The 20,468-nt window shown below is 42.3% G+C and overlaps 1 protein-coding gene across 1 annotated transcript in view; it reads left to right on the forward strand.

Annotated features, from left to right (window-relative positions):
* The window catches only part of paxip1 (PAX interacting (with transcription-activation domain) protein 1), a 108,478-nt gene that overhangs the window by 54,704 nt on the left and 33,306 nt on the right, over positions 1 to 20,468 (forward strand). The window contains exons 10-12 of the mRNA XM_068008282.1: positions 3,191 to 3,328; positions 14,222 to 14,343; positions 19,655 to 19,839. Of these exons, the coding sequence (XP_067864383.1) occupies positions 3,191 to 3,328; positions 14,222 to 14,343; positions 19,655 to 19,839 (445 nt within the window). The remainder of the gene's footprint in view (positions 1 to 3,190; positions 3,329 to 14,221; positions 14,344 to 19,654; positions 19,840 to 20,468) is intronic.

A 20,468-nucleotide genomic window follows, 5' to 3' on the forward strand; every position in this document is an offset into this window, starting at 1 on the left:
AAAAACCATCAGTATACAATCATCAGTTACATCATTTAATACATTTAAAACAGAAATAGACAGTTTCCTAGAAGTAAAGGGAATTAGGGGTTACGGGGAGCGGGCAGGAAATTGGACATGAATTTAGATTTGTGGTTGGGATCAGATCAGCCATGATCTTATTGAATGGCGGAGCAGGCTCGAGGGGCCGATTGGCCTACTCCTGCTCCTATTTCTGATGTTCTTATTGTGCTGTATTTATCAAAGTGTTTATTTGCGAATGACACAAAATTTCGGAGGTGGGGGGGGGTTGCGGTTGGGTGGGGGTACAGTTAATACTGAGGAAAACTGACAAAATACAAGACGACATTAACACACTTGCAGAATAGGCATGTGAAGGGCAAATTAATTTCAATATAGATAAGTTTGTAATGGTGCATTTTGGTAGGAGGAATAAGGAAGCCACTATTCTTTGGAAAATAAGTGTTTAAATGGGGTAGAGGTGCAAAGAGACCATGAGGTGCTGATTCACAAATTATTAAAAGTAGCAACACAGGTTAACAAAGCTATCAAAAGTGCAAACAAAGCACGGATTTATTTTGAGAGGAATAGAATTCAAAAGCAGAGAAGTTATGTTAAACATATATAGCACCTTGATTAGACCACACTTGGAGTACTGTACACAGTTCTGGTTTCCATATTATAAAAAAGATATAGAATCACCTGGAGAAAGTGCAAAAAAGATTTACAAGGATGATACCAGAACTGAGAGGATATAAACTATCTGGAAGACTGAATAGGATGGGACTTTTTTTTTTCTCAAGAAAAGAGAAGACCGAGAGGTGAACTGATAGAGGCCTTTAAAATTATGAAAGGGTTCGATAGGGTAGACGTAGAGTAGAAGTTTCCACTTATGGAGGAGTCCGAAACTAGGGGCCATAAATACAAGATAGTCGCGAATAAATCCAATAAGGAATTCAGGAGAAACTTCTTTACCCAGAGAGTGGTGAGAATGTGGAGCTTGCTACCACAATGGAGTGGTTGAGGCAATTTGTGTAGATGCATTTAAGGGGAAGCTAGATAAGTACATGAGGGAGAAAGGAATAGAAAGATATGCTGCTAGGGTTAGATGAAGTAAGGTGGGAGCAGGCTCGTGTGGAGCATAAACACCAGCATCGAGGCCTGAATGGCCTGTTTCTGTGCTGTAAAGTTCGATGTAATCCTTTAACGTACTACGGTAGTGGGGATTGTGTGCACGAAGATGTAAAAGCTGAGCATGATTACTTATAAGTGCAATAATAAAAAGTATGAATCCCAAAGACAGGGCCATTTATTATCAGCTGTGCTTCATCTGATCTCATTATTTTGGGACACGGACAACCTTTTTGGGATATAATTAACCTTTTCTGGTTGCTCCCTTGTGGGTGACATTCAGTGCTATAATGGAAGCACCTGACCAAAGAACACATCCGAAGGTTGACTGCAACTCATTAGTTCTATGTTGTTGAGGGAATTGATCACGACAGCTCCGATGGCAGAAGACTTCTGTTCAGAATTCGAAGCAGCTGAGCCCAATCGTTCTGCACTGCGCGGGAATTTTTTTTTCTTTTTTCGTCACAGCCCCTCCGATTCCAGTCCTGTCTTTGGATCACTGCTGTTGCTTCCGCCTAGTGCGATTACAGCTATTTGTCCTTCAGTGGGCTGTCACGATTTTCTTTCTCGGATGAAACACGCAACCTGATGTATGTGCACTAGTCTGTCCGGTGGAAGACTGGACATCGTGTGATGAGTTTGTTCCGTCCCAAGCAAATGACTTGGAATTTGGCAAATTTGTCACTCGTGCCCGCACCCCAGTTGTGCTATCTTGTGCGTATGTCAGACAGTGATCATGCCAGTGCTCTGAGAAGTTTTAACTCAGTGTGAAATGTACTTTCCATTTTCAAAATAAAAATGGGCCTATTCTCTCGAGTTTAGAAGAATGAGAGGTGATCGCAATGAAATATACAAGATTATATTAGGGGGCTTGACATGGTAGACGCTGAGGTTTTCCCTGGCTAGAGAGTCTAGAACTAGGGGGCACAGTCACAGGATAAGGGGTCGGCCATTCGAGACTGAGGTGAGGAGGAATTTCTTCACTGAGGGTTGTGAATCTTTGGAATTCTCTACCCCAGAGGGCTGTGAATGCTGAGTCATTGAATATATTCAAGGCTGAGATGGATAGATTTTGGACTCTGGGGGAATCAAGGGATATGGGGATCGGGTGAGAAAGTGGAGTTGAGGTCGAAGATCAGCCATGGAGGAGCAGGCTCGAGGGGCTGTATGGCCTACTCCTGCTCCTATTTCTTAAGTTCTTTAAAAAAAAATTGAATACCAGTACAGTTTACTCCTGGTGATTCAAAGTTAATTTTGCACTTCAAAATAAAATTAATTATCCAGTAATTTGAATTGAACAACATCACCAGGAAATCGGAATTTAGTGCTGAAAAATAATTTAATTAGGTAATTTGAATTTAGCAATTAGAAGGAGTAGACTGTACAAAATTGTAATGGGGTTGTAAAGAGGGAAAAGTATACAGTGCAGCAGTTAACTATGTACAAACATAGATGGATCGCACAAGCTGTTTACTGCAGGATGCTAAATATAACGTTTTTCGTTTCTCTTGGCTTATTTTCCCTTATTTCCTCTTCCCCTTCCTCCAAAAATAATATGCTATGGGGTTGCTTATCACGAGGCACTTTCCTTCATCCAAGAGGGAATAATGAGGTGATTTGGAATGCGACATTCTCTACACTACCATCAAAGGTGAGTTTACAGGTAGGAGAGTGGGGACCGAGTTCCTCGTGCACGTGTACTAGCGACCTATCTTATCGTCCTGGCCACGGCAATCTGCCAGAGATTTATCAGCCTCTTCCTGAGAACTTTGGGACTAAGACCTATGTGTGTCTATCTCTGTGTTTTCAGCGCAGTGTCACTGAGCTCAGTTGGAGCACAAATGTTTTACACTTTTAATAGTCACAGAATTTTAATATTCCTTTTTTTTTGACTGTGTCCTTTAATAGTGTTATCCAGGACTATGTGCTACATGGGAAATTTGATGGTCTCCTAAGCCCTGTGTTGGAAATTTTCAATGTAATTATGTTTTTTAACCATTATTTTCTACCACCTCCCATTTTTTTCCAAGGGTTTCAAGTTGTCCTTTTTTGTTGCTAGGCCTTGAGGGAAGGAAAGCGATGTGTCACCGCTCATTGGCTGAACACCATTTTAAAGAAGAAGAAGATGATCCCGCCCCATAGAGGACTACATTTTCCAGTAGCCTTCCCACCGGGTGGCAAACCTTGCTCGCAGCACGTGAGTAACCAACCACTGGAAGACGGGCCTAGCTGGGTGACAGGAATTGTGCATAACCTTAAAGGAGGATGTTCATTAATTGATTATTTTTTTAACCTGTTGAGCGCTAACTAACTTACTAACCAGGAGAGCAATGCAGAAGGCAGTTGAGGCTGAGGGTGCCGTCGAAATATATATTAAATGGCACATCAGTGCACTGAGGAAGTGGAAGATATAAATGGAAATCTTGAGCATTGAATTATTTGAGGGCCATTCTACCAGATCAACCAGGAAGAAACTCCTGCTTATAACCTCTATATAATAATTAGAAGCTTTTGTAGGGTAATGTGTCCTTAGGGTGTGAGCAAGCTGATTTTAGTATTTATGAAATTTGACCCAATCCAAAGAACGCTGAGGTAGAACAAGGATGAACACTTAGTAGAACACTTGGATAGCGCCAACATCCCGCGACGCTCCAAGGATGGCTGAAAAACATCTGGCCCGGAATTGACTTGGGTCATTTTTTCGGGCGTTCCTGATGGCCGTCCAAATCAGACGTTAGGCCCCTCATTTACACATATATGGAGCCTAACGCCTGATTTTAGATCCCTTCACAGAAATTGGGCAGCGATGAGTGGGGCAGGCGTTGGGCCTGCCTGGTTCAGGATTCTTCAGAGGCCTGAGCAGCGGCTGCCGGCGATAGGTAATTATTTTCACGTAGAATTATAAGGAGAAACCTTCCTGCCGAGCCAGTAGTAGCAGGAGTGCTTTCCCGATGAAACAACTGCACCAAGGGCCTGTCAGTAGGACATAGAAGAGGGGCATTGTGTATAGGAGACTAGGATTTGGGCTGCATGACTCACTCCCTGACATCTGATTGGAATTTATAACTGAATCGACCTATGCCTCTAATATTAGCAAACTAACTGAGCTCTTATTATGAGAGAGGCTTTGCATTGGCTACAGACAGACGCTGCTAGACTGACATTTTCTGACAAAGGGAATCCGTCGTCCAAGGGAAGCTGCAGAGAAAAGCTGAATTGCACATTCCAAAAAAAATCTAATCAATCAGCCTTCTGAGTAACTTGATATAAGTTAAAAATTAAGGAGAAACTTCGAGAATGGAAGCAAAGGACTGAAAGCCATCTACACAGGTATGAAGTTAATGACAAAATCATACACATTATTTACAGGAATCAATTCATCCCTTCACCCTGCCCCCCACCCCCCCCTCCCCAATTTCAATTTACTCCCTTCCTGTTCTGAAGCCCCTGACTCGTGCACCCACAGACCTCCACACCCATATTTATATAACCACTACAAGTTACATGTGCAGATTTATTTATACGACTATGGTATGTGTGTGGGCTGGTAAATGTTTATCTACCTCTACAGTGGATGAGGAGGAACACTATTCATGTAAAATGGCATATTTTAAATTTCACCCGTGAGCAATGCCACATGAGATGAATTTACAAAAAAAAATCTAGTTGCATGTCCATCTCTTGTGCATGTTCACACGCACACCACACACAATAACTGGCAGATCCTGAAGTCAGACACACAAAATACAACGAACATTAGATATGTTGGAGAGAGGTTAGCCATTATGGCATAAAGAAAGAACTTGCATTTATATAGCACCTTTCATGATCTCAGGACGTCCCAAACCGCTTTACAGCCAATGAAGTACCTTTGGAGTGTAGTCACTGCTGTAATGTAAGAAACGTGGCAGCCAATTTGCACACAGCAAGGTCCCACAAACAGCAATGTGATATAACCAGATAATCTGTTTTAGTAATGTTGATTGAGGGATAACTTTTGGCCAGGACACCGGGGATACCTTCCCTGCTCTTCTTTGAAATAGTGCCATGGAATCTTTTACTTCCGCCTGAGGGGGCAGACAGGGCCTCGGTTTAACGTCTCGTCCGAAAGAAGGCACCTCAGACAGTGCAGCACTCCCTCAGTACTGCACTGAAATGTCAGCCTAGATTATGTGCTCAAGTCTCTGGTGTGGGACTTGACCCCACAACCATCTGACTCAAAGGCGTAGACTAGTTAAAGGGAATTATCGTGCTCTTTGGTTCCACTATTCCTGACTCCACTCGTCTTTTTTTTGCCTTTGGCTTAGTGGCAGGAAGCAAAAGGTAATGGTCCTCGGGTGTTTTTGCAACTGGAAGACTCTTTCCAGTGGGGTGCCGCAGGGCTCGGTACTAGGTCCTTTGCTTTTTGTGGTATACGTTACCGATTTGGACTTAAACATAGGGGGCATGATTGAGAAATTTGCAGATGACACAAAGATAGGCCATGTGGTTGATAGTGAGGAGGAAAGCTGTAGACTGCAGGAAGATATCAATAGACTGGTCAGATGGGTAGAAAAGTGGCAAATGGAATTCAGTCCAGAGAAGTGTGAGGCAATGCATTTGGGGAGAGCAAACAAGGCAAGGGAATACACAATAAATAGGAGGGTACTGAGAGGTATAGAGGAAGTGAGGGACCTTGGAGTGTATGTCTACAGATTCCTGAAGGTAGCAGGACAGGTAGATAAGGTGGTTCAGAAGGCATATGGAATGCTTTCCTTTATTATCCAAGGCATAAAATATAAAAGCAGGGATGTTATGCTGGAACTGTATAAAACACTACTTAGGACACAGCTTGAGTACTGCACACAGTTCTGGTCACCACATTACAGGAAGGATGTAATTGCACTAGAGAGGGTGATTTATCAGGATGTTGCCAGGACTGAGAATTTTGGCTATGATGACAGATTGGATAGGCTGCTGTTGTTTTTCTTGGAACAGAGGAGGCTGAGGGGTGATTTGATTGAGGTGTACAAAATTATGAGGGGCCTAGATAGAGTGGATAGGAAGGACCTATTTCCCTTAGTGGAGGGGTCAATAACCAGGGGGCATAGATTTAAAGTGATTGGTAGAAGGATTAGAGTGGAAATTAAGGAAATATTTTTTCACCCAGAGGGTGGTGGGGGTCTGGAACTCACTGCCTGAGAGGGTGGTAGAGGCAGAAACCCTCAACTCATTTAAAAAAAATACCTGGATGTGCACCTGAAGAGCCGTAACCTGCAGGGCTACAGACCAAATGTGGGAAAGTGGGATTAGGCTGGGTGACTCGTTTCTCAGCCGACGCGGACACGATGGGCTGAATGGCCTCCTTCTGTGCTGTAAATTTTCTATGATTCTTTGTACTTGTGAATAAATGTTGCCGACATAGCAACATGTGAAGTTCTTCAGGATTTGATGAAGTGCTATGTAAATTCCAATTCCTTCTTTCCTTCTATAAATGATCTTAACACATTGTCTCATTTATATGTTGTTGGGAGTGCAGCTCTGAGTATTCGGGGTATCCTCTCGTATTAGTGCAACAAGCCTTCAAATATTGTGGGGCGGTTTCACCAAGTGAGCTGCAAAATAAATAGTTTGGGGAGGGGTGTATCTGAGGGTTTCAAATTTCTTCACTGGCTTTGTAACATGGCCTCACTCATCCCTATCTCTGTCATCCCTATCACTCGTCCTCCAGCCCTACAACTCTCCGAGATCTCTGCGCTCCTCCAATTCTGGCCTCTTGCGCATTCCTGATTTTCATCACTCCAGCGTTGGCGGCCATGCCTTCAGCTACCCAGGCCCCAAGCTCCCAAATTCCCTCCCTAAGCCTCACTCGCTCGCTTGCTTGCTTCCTTCCTTCCTTTCTTTCTTCTCCTTTTTCTTTTTCTTCTTTCTTCTCCTTTTTCTTTTTCTCCTTTCTTTCTTTTTCTCCTTTCTTTCTTTCTTTTTCTCCTTTCTTTCTTTCTTTCTTTTTCTCCTTTCTTTCTTTCTTTCTTTTTCTCCTTTCTTTCTTTCTTTCCTTTTCTCCTTTCTTTTTCTCCTTTTAAGACGCTTCTTAAAACCTACCTCTTTGACCAAGCTTTTAGTCACCTGTCCTAATATTTCCTTATTAGCTCGGAGTCCAATTTTGTCGGATTACGCTCCTGTGAAGCGCCTTGGGACGTTTTACTATAAAGGCGCTAAATAAATGCAAGTTGTTTTGTTGGGAGTGCAGCCCTGGGTATTTGGGTATCTTCCCATATTACTGAAACTGGCCACATAATATTGTGGGGCAGTTTCACCAAGTGTCCCAAGTGTGCGACGTATAAAATAGATTGGGGCGTGGAGCGGGGATATCTTGAGGGTTTCAAATTTATAACTGGATTTGATGATGTTCCCATGATGTTGCTGAAAGTATGCTAAATAATTTAAAGTACCTTCACAGTAGAAGACACAAAAAGCCTATTGGAAATAGTGGGGAACCAAGGGGCAAATGAGTGAGGAACTTAAAGTAATTAATATCAGTAGAGAAAAAAGTACTGGAGAAACTTATCTAAGGAAGGATATACTTGCCTTAGAGGCGGTGCAACGAAGGTTCACCAGACTGATTCCTGGGATGAGAGGGTTGTCCTGAGGAGAGATTGTGTAGAATGGGCCTATACTGTCTGGAGTTTGGAAGAATGAGAGGTGATCTCATTGAACCATATAAAATTCTGAGGGGGCTTGACAAGGTAGATGCTGAGAGGTTGTTTCCCATGGCTGGAGAGTCTAGAACTAGAGGGCATAATTGCAAGATAAGGCGTCAGCCATTGAAGACTGAGATGAGGAGGAATTTTTTCACTGAGGGTTGTGAATCTTTGGACTTCTCTACCCCAAGAGCTGTGGATGCTGAGTTGTTGAGTATATTCAAGACAGAGATTTTTGGACACTAGGGGAATCAAGGGGTATGGGGATCGGGCAGGAAAGTGGAGTTGAGGTCGAAGATCAGCCATGACCTTATTGAATATCAGAGCAGGCTCGAGGGGCCGTATGGACTACTACTCCTCCTATTTCTTATGTTCCTAAAGTCACTACGTTTACTGGGGAATGGGAGCCAAATCTTTCAATTGGTTGAGATTCTCCATGCCAATATAAATAGAATATTAATCTCTGTAATAAAAACAGAAAATGCTGAAAAGGCTCACCATTTGAGGCAACATCTGTGGAGAAAGAAACAGTTAACGTTTCAGGTCGAAGACCTTTCGTCAGAACTGAAGTTTTTGAACTCTGTATTCCTTATCTAGAGTTCTCAAGTGATTGTGATCAATTCAAATCACCCTACTTATGACCATTCTGTTCACCTGCCGCCGAGCCCTTGGTGACGGCACTGTGACTGTGCAATGATGTGATTGCAGTTCACAACGATGCAGCAGCCTTCTGCCTTCCACTGCACTTTGACCTTGAAATGCCTCTTAATCAGTGGGCCTAAATCTATTTGAAGCACTTTGTACTTTTTTTGTTCTGGTCTCCATCCAATTTCCTTACCAGAAGAAAGTGTCTTAAAAGATAAATGTAAGGACTTGCACAACACCAGGTTATAGTCCAACAGTTTTATTTTAAATCACAAGCTTTCGGAGCTTACCTCCTTCGTCAGGTGAGTGAAGGGTACAGAGTGAACAGAACCCTTCACTCACCTGACGAAGGAAGTAAGCTCCGAAAGCTTGTGATTTGAAATAAAACTGTTGGACTATAACCTGGTGTTGTGCAAGTCCTTACATTTGTCCACCCCAGTCCATCACCAGCATCTCCACATCTTAAAAGATAAGCCTTTAGCCATTATCATGGGTCCCATCAGTGTTGCTCCTTAATTGAGAGGCTTGCTTGGGACATCTTTAGTAATTTAAACCCTGCACCCCATCACTCCTTCCTGTGGATAAAATGCTATTACAAATTGATTTGCTCCCCCTGGAAAAGCCTGAGGGTGGGATTCAATTAGGCTTTGCTCATTGGAAATGCAGCTCTGGCATTGTAAGCTACTGGGCTGCACTTGTAATCAAGAGGTTGTATTTTGTTACTAAATGCTCTTGTTAACATCTTCCCATCGACGTCCGGAACTGTGGTTTTACTGATAGGTTGGATGTTTCTGAGAACAGGTCTTTTGAAACAATTTTCACAGTGGATAATTGTTGGACATGTTGGAGAGCTGAGTGTTAATAATGAACCATAATGTACTATAGTAACTGTAACTGGTTGATGGCCCAGCAGGTTGTCTGGTAATACAAGGAGAAGATGCAACATAAACAAGGGGGATGTGGTTTCTTATCGAAGGGTGTGCTGGCGAGAACGGATATCGACCATGAGTGATTGATTAGTGTATAACTATAGTACTTACAATTAGTAAGAATACAGGATGCTTTGGAGTAAACATGGTGTCCTTAATAACTTGGAGACAACTAATCATAAGGGAGGATAAAAAGAATTGGACGTATGAAGGTCTGCCTATATGAAGTACAATCAATTTTGAGTAATCAGCCTGTGTGTGAAAGGGACACAGATGCAAGTCTCAGTCAGATAGCTGGAAAGCGAGGAACTCAATGCTGCCCGAGTACTGTATTGACTGATCACCTGTGCTGTACAATAAAGTCTGTTCTGTATACTCAACTGTCTAATGAATGTCTTACTCAAAGCATGTTGCTGAGAACCATAGAAGGAAGGGGGCTAACAATAAGATAATATAAGATGTGGTTTTCTTGTTCAATCACATAAAGCAACATCTAAGTACCTATTACAAGTTTTTTGTATATTTTAGTTTTTTTGAGTCTAATGAAAAGCAATATTTGAAAAGAAAATAAGATGTAGGACTGTACAAATAATTTTTTGTAATGCAGCTTTTGCACTTTGGGCTCAATAATTATTACTGCGGAATTGATTTTCACCTCTCACTTGAAACTATTTTGTTTTCCTTACATGTTAACATAATTATATAAAATAAGAACTGAATTAGGATCAACTGAAATTAATGTAAATGAGGCTCGAGCAACATTTCAGTAAAAACTTCACAATAATCATTACATCGGTGGTAACTTGAGGGGGTTAAGCTGAACGCTCCAAGGCGGTGAATTGGTTGATTTTGACTTTATTTAAACAGTGGTTATAAAGTGGTTTATTTCTTCCTCCTATCTGTCTGTGAAATTTATTAGTATTGACCCTGCTTCTTGAACCCTGATTTATATCTGGTTTCTCTGTAGATTGCTAGCATTAGGCTGTCCCTTTTAGAGGCTTAACCAGTTGGAACGACCATTATTCAAATCATGTGATGGCAATTTAATGTGAGATAAATGACCACTATTAAATTATAGAGTAGGAACACAATGGGAGCTATAGCCAGCATTGATTTAGTCATTTGAAATTTTTTTTTAATTCCCTCAGTCCATATTTTGTCTTAGGAAAGCTTGAAACAAAAGCCAAGGAAACTAGCAGGGCCTGGAATCTTGTTTAAACAGTGCAGCTGGAAAATTGAATTTGCTGAAGTAATGGCTGTTATGAGTTCAGAGGTTGTGTTTAAACCGAGGAGGGTTGTGCTTCACGTCCAGTTTTTATGATCTCTCAATTAATCAATCAATCAATTCGTTGACTATTAATGGCTTCTTTGGGAGTGTCAATGTTGCTCAGGTTTGGTTTAGGGGTGACCTTCGAGCACAAACTCTATTGTGAAGCTTCAATAATTAATACTCTAGCTGTAACCTTCTGTGCACCTTTTTTAATTAGATGAATCGTTGTCCCCGGAGGAAGGGTTTTAATCGGCAGGCTCCCACTGCAAATGCTCAGTAGGTCAAATAATCAGAATTGCACACCAGAATTGCTACTATAGTTAGGAAGGTAGCGGGCAGCGGCAGATTATGTTGGTTTAAAACAGATTACGTGATCGTTCACTTCATTCCTGCTTGAAGTTGACATTACGGGTGTTGATGTTTTGTCAAAGGGTTTTGATGAAGAGTCCACACCTGAAACTTCGATTGCACTGTTATTTCCACAGATGCTGCTGGATTTGCTAAGTGTTTCCTGCATTTTTTGATTTTCTTTGCATTTCCAGCATCTGCAGTTTCTTTTTGTTTTATACACATTAAAGGCCCTTTCTGATGTTCATAGAAAGTTACAGCACAGAAGGAGGCCATTCGACCCATCGTGTCCCTGCCGACCAAAAAAGAGCTCTCCAGCTTAATCCCACTTTTCAGCTCTTGGTCCGTAGCCCTGTAGGTTACGACACACCAAGTGCACATCCAAGTACTTTTTAAATGTGATGAGGGTTTCTGCCTCTACCACCCTTTCAGGCAGTGAGTTCCAGATCCCCACCATCCTCTGGGTAAAAAAATTTCTCCAACTCTCCTCTAATCCATCGACGATTACTTTAAATCTATGCTCCCTGGTCACTGACCCCTCTGCTAAGGGAAATCGGTCCTTCCTTTCCACTCTCTCTAGTCCTGTCATAATTTTATATACCTCAATTAAATCTCCCCTCAGCCTCCTCTGTTGCTTAAGCTTATTGATGTTATTGTCATGGTGTCTAGTTCTGCGCTCAATACTCTTAAAGCTGAATTTTTAGTTACAGCGCTACTTCTGATGGCAGCCCCAAGCCATTGGCAAGATGGGGGGTAATAACACCTCTGGCTAGTTGCCATTTTCCTGGGCCACAGGCAGGCTGACCCGTCGGAGTTCATCCATATAAGCCAATAGTGCAGCAAAACAACTTGCATTTATATAGCACCTTTAACACAGTAAAACGTCCCACGGCACTTCACAGGAGCGTTCACCGAGCCACATGAGATATTACTAGAGGCAACCAAAAACTTGATCAAAGAGGTAGGTTTTTAAAGAGTGTCTTAAAGGAGGGGAGAGATCCAGAGTTTAGGACCTAGACAGCTGAAGGCACGGCTGCCAATGGTGGGGCGAAAAAATTCGGTAATGCTCAAGAGGCCGGAAGTGGTCGAGCGCAGAGATCTCAATTGGGGGGCGGGGTGGTGATATAGGGTTGGAGGAGGTTACAGAGATGGGGAGGGATGAGGCTATGGAGGGATTTGAAAACAAGGATGAGAATTTTAGTTTTTGCATTGCTACATGCACAATCTTCCCACCCCGCACAACTCACTCTCCTTCCAGCCCAAGACTCAACACTTGCAAAGACCCACAGCCAGGAATTTTATAGTTGTAATCACGATACGTGTTTTACAAATTTATTAGAGTTTTTTGAGGATGTAACTAGCAGGTTAGATAAAGGGAGACCAGCGGATGTAGTATATTTGGATTATCAAAAGGCATTCGATAAGGTGCCACGTGAAAGGTTGTTACACAAAGTAAGGGCTCGTAGGGTTGGGGGTGTGGATAGAGAATTGGTTAACGGACAGAAAACAGAGAGTAGGGATAAACAGGTCATTTTCAGGTTGGCAGGTTGTAACTAGTGGGGTGCCTCAGCTGTTTACATTAATGACTTGGATGAAGGGACCGAGTGTAATGTATCCAAGTTTGCTGACTATACAAGGCTAGGTTGGAAAGTAAGCTGTGAGGAGGACACAAAGAATCTGCAAAGGGATATAGACAGGTTAAGTGAGTGGGCAAGAAGGTGGCAGATGGAGTATAATGTGGGGAAATGTGAGGTTATTCACTTTGGTAGGAAGAATGGGAAGAACAGAATATTTTTTTAAATGGTGAGAAACTCTTAAATGTTCAGAAAGATTTGGGTGTCCTCGTACAAGAAGCACACAGTTAGCGTGCAGGTACAGCAGGCAATTAGGAAAGCAAATGGTATGTTGGCCTTCATAAGGGGTTTGAAGTACAAGAGTAAGGAAGTCTTACTACACTTGTACAGGGCTTTGGTGAGACCTTACGTGGTGTACTGCGTACAGTTTTGTTCTCCTTATCTAAGGAAGGATATACTCGCCTTAGAGGCGGTACAGCAAAGGTTCACTAGATTAATTCCTGGGATGAGAGGGTTGTGCTATGAGAGGTTGAGTAGACCATACTCTCTGGAGTTTAGAAGATTGAGAGGTGATCTCATTGAAACATATAAAATTCTGAGGGGGCTTGTCAGGGTAGATGCTGAGAGGTTGTTTCCTATGGCTGGAGAGCCTAGAACTAGAGGGCATAATCGCAGGGTAAGGGGTAAGCCATTTAATACTGAGATGAAGAATTTCTTCACTCATTGGGTTGTGAATCTTTGGAATTCTCTACCCCAGAGGGCTGTCGTTGAGTATATTCAAGACTGAGATGGATAGATGTTGGTACTCTAGGGGAATCAACGGATATGGGGATCGGGCAGGAAAGTGGAGTTGAGGTTGAAGATCAGCCATGATCAATTGTGGCGGAGCAGGCTCGAGGGGCCATATGGCCTACTCCTGCTCCTATTTCTTATGTTCTTGTATTAAGAAATTTCACATTCACAGATAGCTCCCTGTTGCTCTCTGTGCTCCAAAATCTGCCATGCGGTGTGAAAACAGGAGGCTCTAGAGCACTAACAGCCTCCGCGTGTTGCAGAGCCACATCTAAAATGGGTCCACGACATACGTGAGCTGTAAGCGCTCTCTTCCTCTCAGCATTTTAAAGATCCGGAGCATGTTCCATTTTGATTGAGTGTTTCAGTTAAAAGCTTAAAGTCCCACGCCCCAAAATTGCTCTTCAAACCCGAAGATAGGGTGACTGAGTTGCATAAAGCTTTCAAACGTGGTCTCACCAGTGATCCGTGCAATAACTTTTTGATTTTTAAATATTTTTCCAGTTTGCAGATGGATAAATCTAACGTGCAACAACTTGTTCTGCAAAAAACGGGTCTAGTGAATAATATTGTAACACACAACTGGGAGCTGAGTTTGCCACTGTCTGGAACAGATAGGAGTTAATCCTCAATTGCCTTGCCTCTTCCATAATGCTGTTCTTAAATAACCAAGGAGAGATTATTGTCTCTGTTAATCCGAAGGATCCTGAGTCATAAACCTGCTGGATGTAAGCTAGGAGAAAAAATGGTTTCCTGAATATTTAACTTTTTTTTTCAATTCCCATCGATGATACCTGCTTTGTTGGAACTGTGTGGAAAAACAAACTGAATTTTTCTTCTGTGGCTTTGCAGATGATTTCCGTCACTGGATTTATGGACAGCGATCGAGATGACTTGAAACTGATGGGCTATTTAGCAGGGGCCAAGTACACAGGCTACCTCTGCCGAAGCAATACTGTCCTCATCTGCAAAGAGTAAGTTCTTGATTCCTGATTTAAAATGGCCAAGATTAATAGAGAGGGTAGTGTTTGTCACTTCAAAAAAAAATGAGATATTGGTATTGTCGAGATGAATTGCAATGTGCTATCCACCAAGCAGGTACAGTGGGAACTTTTTTTAGTCACAGCGTTTCATTGGCTTGTAATGTGTTTGGACAAGTACTCCATTCAAATGTAGGTGAGTAATTATATCCACGTGCACAATCCTTTTACTGAGAGTATGGAGGTCACCTAGAATGAATGTTTCAGTTGCTTACCTGAAGACCTGATAATCTTACGAGTGATGACAAAGTAGTTTGCGATAATTTCAAATATTCCTGTTGAAGTGGCATAATTGGTAGTCAAAGGTGCTGTTGGTATTATTATGGGTCTTCATCATTGCCTGTCTTTTTTTTCCAGAGACTGTCTGTCATGACTCTCAAGTGTTTGTAAGCTGCAAAAGTTTAGGGGTGGGTGAAGAGAGAGCAGGGAGCCAATAGATTTAAATGGCAGAGATCGAGCTAACGGAGCAGAGTGCATTTCAGTCAGAATGGTAGAATCAAAAACTCTTACTTACAGTTTTTGGAACTTGGTGAGAGCGATCGGCGGTGACGGTGTGTGTTTGATTTTGATCAGTTATAGAAACTGTGTATGCGAGAAGCTTGTTTTGGTAGTACAGTTCATAAGTTGCAGCATTTATTGGTGGTAAAAAGAATTGAATTTTGAGCATTATTTTGGTTGTACTGGATGGGGCTGTTCTAATGATGGGACTCATTCCTTAGTCACTGATCACCTGATTGTTTCTACCCAGTTCTGAAACAGAGTACTCTGCACCACTTGATTCTTAATGTACAGAATTTAAAAAAAAAACAGGATAGTAGAAGAGAACACAAGCTTTACAATTATACATTGATTTATTACTGTGCTTCTATATCATAGAATCATAGAAGTTACAACATGGAAACAGGCCCTTCGGCCCAACATGTCCATGTCGCCCAGTTTATACCACTAAGCTAGTCCCAATTGCCTGCACTTGGCCCATATCCCTCTATACCCATCTCACCCATGTAACTGTCCAAATGCTTTTTAAAAGACAAAATTGTACCCGCCTCTACTACTGCCTCTGGCAGCTCGTTCCAGACACTCACCACCCTTTGAGTGAAAAAATTGCCCCTCTGGACCCTTTTGTATCTCTCCCCTCTCACCTTAAATCTATGCCCCCTCGTTATAGACTCCCCTACCTTTGGGAAAAGATTTTGACTATCGACCTTATCTATGCCCCTCATTATTTTATAGACTTCTATAAGATCACCCCTTAACCTCCTACTCTCCAGGGAAAAAAGTCCCAGTCTGTCTAACCTCTCCCTGTAAGTCAAACCATCAAGTCCCGGTAGCATCCTAGTAAATCTTTTCTGCACTCTTTCTAGTTTAATAATATCCTTTCTATAATAGGGTGACCAGAACTGTACACAGTACTCCAAGTGTGGCCTCACCAATGCCCTGTACAACTTCAACAAGACATCCCAACTCCTGCATTCAATGTTCTGACCAATGAAACCAAGCATGCCGAATGCCTTCTTCACCACCCTATCCACCTGTGACTCCACTTTCAAGGAGCTATGAATCTGTACTCCTAGATCTCTTTGTTCTATAACTCTCCCCAACGCCCTACCATTAACGGAGTAGGTCCTGGCCCGATTCGATCTACCAAAATGCATCACCTCACATTTATCTAAATTAAACTCCATCTGCCATTCATCGGCCCACTGGCCCAATTGATCAAGATCCCGTTGCAATCCCAGATAACCTCCTTCACTGTCCACAATGCCACCAATCTTGGTGTCATCTGCAAACTTACTAACCATGCCTCCTAAATTCTCATCCAAATCATTAATATAAATAACAAATAACAGCGGACCCAGCACCGATCCCTGAGGCACACCGCTGGACACAGGCATCCAGTTTGAAAAACAACCCTCTACAACCACCCTCTGTCTTCTGTCGTCAAGCCAATTTTGTATCCAATTGGCTACCTCACCTTGGATCCCATGAGATTTAACCTTATGTAACAACCTACCATGTGGTACCTTGTCAAATGCTTTGCTGAAGTCCATGTAGACCACGTCTACTGCACAGCCCTCATCTATCTTCTTGGTTACCCCTTCAAAAAACTCAATCAAATTCGTGAGACATGATTTTCCTCTCACAAAACCATGCTGACTGTTCCTAATCAGTCCCTGCCTCTCCAAATGCCTGTAGATCCTGTCCCTCAGAATACCCTCTAACAACTTACCCACTACAGATGTCAGGCTCACTGGTCTGTAGTTCCCAGGCTTTTCCCTGCCGCCCTTCTTAAACAAAGGCACAACATTTGCTACCCTCCAATCTTCAGGCACCTCACCTGTAGCGGTGGATGATTCAAATATCTCTGCTAGGGGACCCGCAATTTCCTCCCTAACCTCCCATAACGTCCTGGGATACTGCCTTTTATAAGATATATCTCTTATAAAAGGCAGTTGGAGAACTATCCACCTTCTGTCCTTCCGTTCTTTCCGCTCATCCGTCCTTCCTTCCCATATCTGTCTGTTTATCTTTTTGTTTATGCATCTGAAGCCTCGTGCACAAGCTTTATGATCAACAGCAGCAACTTGTGTTTATGTAGAACCTTTAACGTAGTAAAATGTCCCAAGCCGCTTCACAGGAGTGTCATCAGGCCAAATTTGACACCGAGTCACACATGGTGATATTAGGTCAGGTGACCAAAAGCTTGGTCAAAGAAGTGGGTTTTAATGAGCGACTTAAAGGAGGTGAGAGAGGCGCAGAGGTTTAGGGAGGGAATTCCAGAACTTAGGGCCTAGACAGCTGTAAGCGCAGCTGCCGATGGTGGGGCGAAGGAAATCAGGGATGCCAGAATTGGAGGAACGCAGAGTTCTTAAAAAGGTTGTAGGGCTGGAGGAGCTTACAGCGATAGGGAAAGGATGAGGCCACGGAGGGATTTGAACACACTGATGAGAATTTTAAATTTGAGACATTGCCAGACCAGGAGCCAATGTAGGTCAGCGAGCACAGGGGTGATTGGTGAACGGTACTTGGTGCAGATTAGGATTCGGCTCATGAACATGAGCAGAGCGAGGCAGCCTGCTGCAATGGGTCTCGAGCCTTTTCCTTCCAGAGTCAGGTCGGGACCCAACCGCAGAGCTATGCTGCAACTTTACTGTCGCCTGGAAGTGGGACCTACTTCACAGTTAACATTAAACTTGTGGTATAAATACACCTAGAGTCCCTGGAGCCTTAGAAAGAAATTGCAGACTGTTTTAAAAACTGGGGTGTGCCAGGAAAAGGCAGATGCTTCAAGAATAACTGGCAATTGAAAACACTTCTCTTCAGCTACTACAGAGCTTAGAGCAGATGCTGACAAGAAACCATAGATCCTCAACACTGTTTGCGCTGAAGGTTACATATCTCGTGTTGGAGCAGCATGTGTTCACAGCTGTTGGTAACAGAGTGGGGGGAATATAAGGTGACACATGAATGACATATTCTGATAGGACACAGTAAGGGAAGGACATGTGGGCTGTACCTGAAAAGTGCCTCATCTGATTTTGTGTGGAGTTTTTTTTGTGTTCTACCTGTATTGCTTATATTACTCCAGGAGTACGCGCTCATTCAAAAAATGAAGATCTCTGTGCATAAAGGATCCCAATTGCTGTCTTCCGTGGGTTGCTCGCAAACAAAACCGCCAACTGTTCAAGACCATCTGCTGCTGTCTTGTTAATGTATAAACAGCCAAAAAACTACTGTTGTGAATGACTTTATAGCCAGCCGTTGTTCTGTAGCTGTGTGCCGACGACTCAGAATTCAATGGAAGGATTTAAACTTCATTAACTCTTGGCAGGGAATTTTGTTTTGAGTAGATTCTGGAAATAAACAATAGTTTAAAAATTGCTTAAGTAGATCTCCCCATCAAGAGATGTATACAAAGAAGGATGGAATGTTGTGAAGAACCTGACCCAAGGTTTTAGTGGTTGTTGATCTTTTGTCTTGTTACTGTTTTCATTTCATTTCAAAAATCCAATGTTCTGTAGTTTTGTGACTCTCACTCTATTGCATCAGAATTTCAGTTCCTGCTGTAGGTATTAATGTTAAAGAGGGGATGTGTGTGTGTGTGTGTATTTTGAAATCTGATATATATTTCTTTCTTTAAGAAGCTCCCACACAACGTCAGAGCTAAACTAGCTCAGTTGGCTGCGGGAAAATCACTGTGTTGCAGATAGGCAGTAATTTTCAAATCCCATGTCCTGTTTTTTTTTTAAAAAATAACCTGAGCCATTGAATTGTGCCAGTTTAGAATTATAGGATAATACAGCACAGAAGGAGGCCATTCAGCCTATCGGGCCTATGCTGGCTCTCTGAAAAAGCTACCAGTTAGTCCCACTCCCCTGCCCTTTCCCCATAGCCCTGCAAATTTTTTCTTTTCAAGTATATATCCTATTCTCTAAAAGTTACTATTGAATCTGCCTCTACCACCCTTTCAGGCAGTGCATTCCAGATCACAATAACTCGCTGAGTTTTTTAAAAAAAAATTCTCTTCATCCCCCCCCGGCTTTTTTTTGCCAACTATCTTAAATCTGTGTCCTCTGGTTACTGACCCTCCTGCCATTGGAAACAGTGCGTCACTATCTACTCTATCTAAACCCCTCATAATATTGAGCACCTCTATTAAATCTCCCCTTAACCTTCTCCAACTGAAATGGTTATGCTGTCCGTCCCTCAATTTGCACCTCTTGCTTTGGGACAAGATTTCAGCCTCTGCAGGTATAGGTTAGATTAGATAGTCCTTTTCCACAGCTTGTTTGAATTCTCCTTCCAAACCAGCCGGGCTGGATTTTAGCTAAATTCAAATTCTCAAAGTGTCATGGTGGTCTCTGGATAATTTGTACAGTGGTTATATTACTGGACTATCATACCCATTTTAAAAATATCCACTGGAAGGATGTGGGCAGCCCAACGTGACTTGCCTTCCCACTTTTTAACAAAAATAAAAAGTTAGAAAAATGCCTCACCCCAAAAAGTCATTAAGCAGCTGACATCTGATCAGAATCTCCGCGAACAGAGAATCCGTGCCCTGCCAGTCTGACGGAGCATGTTAGTAACCTGATGATAATGGTATTTAAAATTTTACATGAGCCTATCTTTAAAACAGCTGGAATAACCATTACTGAGAACTCGAGCGTTGGTGCTTTTTGTGCATTATTGTCTTTCGAAAGTGAACTGACTCTACTTTCCCGGTGGCTTGTTTTGAGAGCAGACCCTGTGGGTTGAAATACGAGAAGGCAAAAGAGTGGAGGATTCCGTGCGTGAATGCACAGTGGCTTTGTGACATTCTCCTCGGGAACTTTGACGCACTACGACAGATTCAGCACAGTCGCTACACGGTGTTCGGCCTCCAAGATCCTGTTGCCCCCAATCCGCAGCTGGTTTCAAATCTTTTAGGTAAGGTATACCGACCTGGCAAATTCATAGTGTTTTTTTTTAAATGCAGTTCTTTACTGATGGAAGTCTAAACAGACTGAAAATGCGAGGCATGGGCGGGTTCTTCAGAACTAAGTTGAAATCCAAACCAGTAGCTCATGCTGAAATTCCACAGTCACTCCTGGAATAACCTCCATGTACCTTTTTCATAACAAGAGTGGTAGAAATCCATGCCAGGTCCATCTATAAAAGTTGGGTTAACCTTTGGAGCAGAACCCTTCCTCGGACACTGACCAACATGCTATGCATTTCCAGCACTTTCTGCTTTTATTTCTGATTTTCAGCATTCGTGATTTTTTTTTAGCTCCTAAATTTGTGTTCCTGTTGATTGGAAATTTGCTTCTTAATCAAATTGTTAAATCAGCAATTCCTACTTTGAATATATTAATTCAAAACCCAAGTGTTTTGAATGCATCTCAAATACTCTAGCAGTGTTCAAATCTATGAATATTCTTTGCACCAAAGCTATCCCTAAATTAAAGTGCAGTCAAATATTTACAAGATGCTGTTCTTATTTTTGAAAAGGACATGAAATTATTTGTTGTTCTCTTTCCATCCTTTCTGTGGACAAACTGTGTAATAAAGAGAAA

This window comes from Heptranchias perlo, chromosome 2 (genome assembly GCF_035084215.1).
Source record: "Heptranchias perlo isolate sHepPer1 chromosome 2, sHepPer1.hap1, whole genome shotgun sequence".
NCBI classification, from domain to species: Eukaryota; Metazoa; Chordata; class Chondrichthyes; order Hexanchiformes; family Hexanchidae; genus Heptranchias; species Heptranchias perlo.